At 36.1% G+C, this 7,449-nt stretch overlaps 1 protein-coding gene across 1 annotated transcript; it reads right to left on the minus strand.

Moving 5' to 3' along the window:
* Positions 1-430: 430 nt before the first annotated feature.
* On the minus strand, positions 431-1,336 carry LOC142143074 (taste receptor type 2 member 40-like). The gene has a single exon (XM_075200788.1). The coding sequence runs from the start codon at positions 1,334-1,336 to the stop codon at positions 431-433; it is 906 nt and encodes a 301-aa protein (XP_075056889.1).
* Positions 1,337-7,449: the final 6,113 nt, after the last annotated feature.

Raw genomic sequence — 7,449 nt, forward strand, 5'->3', positions numbered from 1 at the left:
TTGTTTTGATCCCCTTGTAACCATACTAGGTGTCCTTAAAATAACTATATTCCTACTGAAATATTTTTACTAGAGCTCAATTTACTATCCCCACTGTTTGTACCTTTACATTAGCAGCAGAGAAGCCAAATATAATAGTGACATTACAAAATTACATTTATTGTAATGTACTGCAAGACACTATCAAATTATTGTCCTATAAACTCCATCATTTTAGAGCTTCTCCTGACAGATTGTTTTCTTTCTATCTAAAGATGTTTAATACTTTGATAAGTATGTAAATACTAATTTAAACAGTATTCCAGACAAACTATGGTATCTAAATTGTTACTTTACAGCTGCTGTTCAACTGCCATTTATATTACAGCCTATGTCTGCTGTCAGCTTACTGTTTACATAGGATCCAATAGAGATTGTTGTATAAAATGTGTTAATGAAGATCGATTTTCCTTACACAGCAGAGAACAGCAAGAATGGAGCGTTTCAAATTTCTGTTGCTGACTATTAACATAACTGAGTGCAGACTTGGGTAGGAAACATAGGAAATATTGTACAGATAATTGTATAATGGGTTTTGTAACTGACAGGTTAAAGGCATCAGGATTAGACCTGTAAAAAAGAGGACATACAAGAACAGAAAAGAGGACATATTGATAAGCGCCATTATGTGGGCAACAATCTGGGGTTTTGTGAATCCAACATCTTTGCTGTTCATATTCCTGGTGTGTTTCAGGAGTGATACAATCAGAAGAGAAATGGCTGCACCAAATATGAGGAACGGTATGAAGGATCCTCCAAAGTTGATGATGATTATATTGGTGTAATTTATTTCCAGAGTTATATTTCCATCAGAAATACCATTGATGAAATGTGTAGAATTCATGTGACGTACTGAGTACACAAACCATACACATGGCAGACTGGAGAGAACAGACACCATCATTGACGTCAGAAGCAGCCACGGCACCAACCTGGAGATCTTCATCTTAAGTCTCAGAAATAATCTGTTGCTGTAGTTTGTGATCTTTACACAGTAGAATACACAGAGCACGGTGCCCCACCACAGGCTGCAGAACTCTAGAGATAATGTTGAAATTGCCAAATATTCAAAACTATCTTTAACTAGATTTGCAATCTCAGCATCAAATAGCCATAAAATTAGAAGAATGATCCTCACCGCTCCCAGGCTGGTCACAATAATGTCCACAGTTTGTAGAGTGTGACCCTTCTGCCACCAAATGAAGTTGTTTGTCACTATAAATACATTGAGAAGTAATCCGATGATCACCAACGTGTAAATTGCAATTGATATCAAAATTAACGTTGTGTAATCCATCTTTTCTTTCTCAGAATCATGTAATTTGTCAGAGAATCATTACAACCACCCAGCACTGTACTTCTTGTTTATTCTGGATGAGACACCTGCTGTGTGACATGAGATGATATTGAGCTAAAATTAAACATAGAACTGCTTGTATACGTTTTGCATGATATTTGGTTACCGATCTCCAAGTACGTAAATCATTGAGAATGAAATTGAGTGTAATCATTTTCATAACTCTCAGCAGTGTGACAATCTTCTCTGTTACGTATCTGCAAAAGCACCTGATAGCTTTGGAGGAAAAGGAATGATGTTTAACTGCAATATACAATCTATACTTCAATACAATATTTATCTAATATAATACTTACTTTTAGAGTATATTTATAGACAATTAGCAAAAGATTTAAGAATTCAATGGAAATTAAAGGACAGATTATTTTTTTATTACTTATTTAAAAAAAAAAAAACACTGACAACTGTGGATCCCTGTGAGTTCTAGTCCTAAATAGATGTGAAGGTAAAGGTAGCAATGAATAGATACACTTGATTGTAAACCTTTAGCTTTAATAATCATATATATGTAATGACCCTGAGTGTTCATGGGAACCTAAGTGTTTAAAAACCAGGTGTATCTTTGACCCTCTTATTCCTGCCTGAATGTGTCTGGGCTACATTTTCGGTACTAAATTTAAGGCATAGTTCATGTGTCTTTGAGTCCCTCTTTTTTCCCCAATCTACTATAACCCTTGGAGTAACCTCACAGAATCACCAGTGAAATAATTAGTACCACCTGTGGATCTTTTAAAATGTGTCCTACCTGTGCTCCAGCTAGGGTATATCGAAAACATGCAGTATTAGGGGGCAGTGAGGACTGGATGTTGGAAACACTGATGTAGAGAAAGGCAAGTGCCAGTAGCCCCAACCAGAGAAGCAGAAAAGGGGGTAGTGGGTAAATCAGAGCTAAGTGAATCTAAGCAGAACAGCAGTGGTATGAAAATCAGCACTGTTTTGAAAGTGAAGCCCAAATTGGTCCCAAGAAAAAAGACATGGCAATGGCCAGCAATGAAATTTCAGGTGGATTTCAGAAAAACACCAATGGAGGATAAAACTGTGGAGACCCCAGATATTGGGTTATGTCCTGTGCCCGGTACGCCTCATCGGCTGCCATACTTGAGAGAGACCAGCAGGAGCAAAGGGAAGTAGTTATCCCTTTTTGTGCATTTTAGAGGGGAAGGTGAAGAGCATGAGTTCAATTGACACTGTTGCTTTGGAATCTGGAGAAAAAGAGAGAAGGTTGATTTGGGTTTTAGGCATTGGAGTGCAGAGGAGGATCTAACAACATGTTTAAAGCCCACATAGGAGGCGTTTTAGGTCCAGGATCTGAGAGGTTCATATAGACTATTTGTGCAAAAGATTCAAGAGGCTTGCATCCGATGTCTATGCAGGACTCTCAGAGAGTGAGTGAGGGAAAAATTAACTCTTACTTTGGCCCTGGATGAGTCATGATTAGGGAGCCACACTGAAGCCAGAATAACACCTAATCCTCATGAGGTATTGTTTTAAATTCTTGTTATTGTAAATGATGGGAGCTGGGCACACTCTCGCCTCTCGTGGAAATGTTTCTCTGATCACTCACAAATATAGGCATTTAGAATGCCTTACAATTGATCAAAGTTTATCGTTGAAGATTTCAACTGTTTTACAAATAAATAATATACATTCATCCAAGATGATGCTCACAACATATTTCTGTTATATAGCTTTCTTTTCTTTTTTGTCAGGACAGCAATAATATTTAAAGGAAACACAAAATTTTAAAGTCTAAACTCCTCCCCAGATCTAGCTTGATTGACAGATGTCAAACCCAATGCAACACAATGCAATGTTAATTTTACTTCCACCAGTCTGCACCTCATTTCCCACAAAGTGTGGTTTTAAAAGTATGTTAAAATTGTGTATTTTTTGTGATGATGTTTAAGCTGGTATATTATTATATTTTTAAGTTGTAGCATGTATGAAAGAGCATGACTTTGTAAACTCATGTACACATGCAAGTTAGTCCATTGTCTCAGCCTAAACAGCTACATGAAAAAACAGTCAGTATTTAACTAGTTTTCACCCCATGCATTGTAACATGGTTTTGTCCAGGAGGCTTAAATAAGAAAATTATTAATGTATGTTCCTTAATGAATCAGGCCCCTGGTGTGTTTGTAATTGGCTGGTGTTTGCTAATTGATTCCAACCTGGTGAGCTCCATTTAATCAGTAGAGTTGTGTTTTAACACTTCACTTTTTCCATATTAAAGAGTTTTTGATATGTATTATGGGATACATGTTTTCTTAAGGAACCTTATACATTCACAGTACAGATGCTTTAATGCAGTTATATCCATTTGTTATTTTTATATATGTATACACCAGTTAGGAACATAACACCATAACTGAGGAGGAGAAGCTAAGCCCAAAGAGATTCATAGCAACTACATAACATGTATATTACATTTTAAATATCAAATGTGATAGCATAATATATACCATGTGTTTTATAAAATACATAACTCAAAAAAACAAAAAAATTGGAGTCCATATAGGGAATTGAACCTATATCTCTATATGTACCATGCTATATTATATAGTTATTGAGCCACAGCTCTTACATTATCTCAATACCAAAAATACTATGTATAAAGGATTCAAAGAAGAAAAAAAAGAAAGAAATGATTTAAGGAAAACAGTAAATGAATGTAATCTCTACTTTTAATACTAGAATTACTCAAAGATACTTAGATAACGTGCACTACAATATCCACGCTATTATATATTATTGAACTGCATACCTGATTTTATGAATATCTATATGCAAATATGATACTATTGATTGATAGAAGTAGCAGTACTAAAGGTCATAAGGTCTGTTGGAATAAATTACACACATTTAGCTATTTACTAAGATGGAGTCTGTTCTCACTTATCCACAATATGAAAGATAATATAAGGTAACTCCATTAGAACACATTGACAAATCAATGCCTTAAAATCAATAAACAGACACAATGCTTACTTGATGTACTTAACGTGGGCAGAATAGAACATTCACATAGTGAGTCAGATATATGACTAACACAGACTATGTTTGATTGCTGAATATTTTCCAGGTGAGGCAGACATATTCCAGCTAAGTCCTGGTAGTTCATCAATGAAAGCCTATACTTTGGTCTTTTTTTCAGCTAAGCTCTAACAGTCAAGCTTCAACATTATTTTTATAATTGTTATGGCTAGAAAACTTACATCTGATAATCTCAGCAGGGGCAGAGGTAGCCCTTACAGCCTGATTAGAAAATATTTGCAAATTTCAAAGGTAAACTATTTTTCTGTCAAAACTGTCTGATGCATGCATTTGTATATGTTTAGGTTTTGAAAAATTAAACATGCCTTTACTTTCATCACCAAACAATTGTATTTTTAGGATCTTACAGAATTTAAAAAGTGTGATATAAACAATATAAGAAAAATATTTCACCATGCAAATCAGTCTGGAACCTGAAGTGATCTGCCTCCACAGTTTCAGGAGGGCTGGAGATCTATTTGCTAAACATATAATATGGGGAAATGCAAAAACACATAAGAATCATCTTAATACATATTAAAATGAAATGCTTCACAACACCTCCAGATGCATATATTTACAGTGAAAAAACGGTTTACTCCTGGTCTAGAATGTCCGTCTCGGTCTGCACAGAGTAAACCTCCACAAGTGCAGATATAGAATGAAAACAATCCGATACCGTCCAATAGGGCTAAATGAATAAACTTCCAGGGTTTAGCAAAGAGTTATTGCATATAGTTACTGTTAGTGAACGGACTCCTCCTGGTCTGAAGCGTGTGCCCCAATAAACATAGGATATATCTAGTCTAGTCCTTCAGAAGGGTGACGGAGCAACAGGGAACCACCGTGAATTAAATCCAAACACCGGAGTATAGTGGTCAGAAGCTGAGCATGATCTGAAGAGGTGTTAGATGAATATTACACAAACCTGTGCTTTGACCACAGAAAAGAGAGCTGCGTGGAACAGTGACAGCTTGATCTCACCTACACGTTTCATCACCTGAAGGTAATTTCATCAGAGGTAATGAGTTGCTCCAATAAAGGCTTATGTTATATACCTACAACCTCATCAATTAGCCAACAGATGGCCAGAGGTTGGAATCTCTTAAATCGCCCGGTCTTTTTTCTCTCACAGAATATGTGCATTATATTCTTAATTAAGAAAAATTCTTATATTATCAATTTCAATTTATTCAAATTCCATTCCATATTTAATAAAACCATTCAATTGTTTTACACAACATAACAATAATAAAACATAATAATAACATTAATAACAGTGAAAAACTAAATACAGCAACATTATATTATTATAATAGCCTTCACAGATTACAAAACAATAAATTTTAATTGAAACACTCTTTGGTGTCTAGTTTTCTCGCACCAACACAACAAAGTAAATATTGTTATTTACTTTGCATTTCTATTTTATATCGTCAATTGTGCTTGCGCACTGTTTGGACAGTGAATATTCACTTAACACTCTTTCATTACCCCAGCCTGGCCACAGACCATACACTTGGAGGCTGAACGAACTTTTGTTCTAGGATAATTATAACAAATCCCAAATCGAAGAAACACCTGATGACTATTTCCTAGTGAACAACACTCCTGACAAAAATCTCATTATGGAAGGCTCATAAATGTGTTATTTGGGGAAAAATGATACAGTTAGGCTCAGATATGAAAAAAACAAAAGATAGCATACAGAGACTCTCTTTTTTAAAAAAAAATTAAATCCCTTGAAATGAGGCATAAGGTTTCTAGAAAGTCAGACATCCTGACTGAATAAGTGGAAGTGAGAAAGGCCCTTAACCAATTAATGTCAGGTAAGTAAGGGTTGGCTTATCGTAAATGTCACAATAAGTTATATCAGTGGGGAGACAAACCGGGAAAACTTTTGGATCGAGCTTTGCGAACCCAAAAAGCACAACTGTATATACCACACATTAAATCAGAAACTGGGAAATTATGTGTTACCTCGTCCGATATAGCTAAGATATTTCATGCTTATTATTCTAATTTTTATAATCTTAACAGTGATTCACTTCCGGCAGATCGCTCAATTAAGCAGGAACACATAGCTAATTATCTTAAGCACGGGTAAATTTTCCCACACTATATATAGAAACCATACAAATTCTGGAAGCTCCCTTTTCTTCTGGGGAATTAGAGGAGGTAATCAAAACGATACCATCGGGTAAGAGTCCAGGGCCAGACCACCTCACAATATTATACTATAAAACCTTTAAAACTAAATTGATACCTCTCATGCTTCAGGCCTTCAATGCGATATCTGCTCAATCTCATTTCTCACATCACTCTCTGAAAGCCCATATCACTGCGCTGCCTAAAGAGGGAAAAGATCCAGCGCTATGTCCTAGTTATACGCCCATATCCCTGCTTAATGTGGACATAAAACTATATGCCAAACTTATAGCTAATATACTGAAATCGTTTTTGCCTATGATTATCCACTCAGACAAGGTGGGGTTTGTCCCGGGCCGTGAGGCGCATGACAATACTACTAAAATAATTGATTTGATCCAGTTTGCTACCTCTATCAATACTCCACTGTTTTATTATCTACGGATACGGAAAAAGCATTCAATAAAGTTGACTGGGACTTCATGCAGGGTGTATTTAGCCATCTGGGCTTAGGGCCGGTGCGGCTGGCAAGGATTCAAATGCTATACACACATCCAACAGCTAGAGTTAAGGTTAATGGGGATCTATTTGAACCCGTTAACATAACAAATGGAACGAGGCAAAGATGCCCCTTGTCTTCTATGGTTTTCATTCTATTCATGGAGGCATTAGGGCGGTCCATTAGAGCGAACCCAGATATTTCTGGAGTGCGGATGGGAGATAAAAGGTTTAAATTAGCACTCTTTGCGGAAGACCTCCTTGCCATCCTTACGAATCCAATAGTTTCCATTCCGAATCTAATGTCAGAATTCCACATTTTTGCGGAGTAAGCTGATTTTAAAGTTAATTATTCAAAGTCAGTGGCCCTTAAC

Source organism: Mixophyes fleayi, chromosome 3 (assembly GCF_038048845.1).
Source record: "Mixophyes fleayi isolate aMixFle1 chromosome 3, aMixFle1.hap1, whole genome shotgun sequence".
Lineage (NCBI taxonomy): Eukaryota > Metazoa > Chordata > Amphibia > Anura > Limnodynastidae > Mixophyes > Mixophyes fleayi.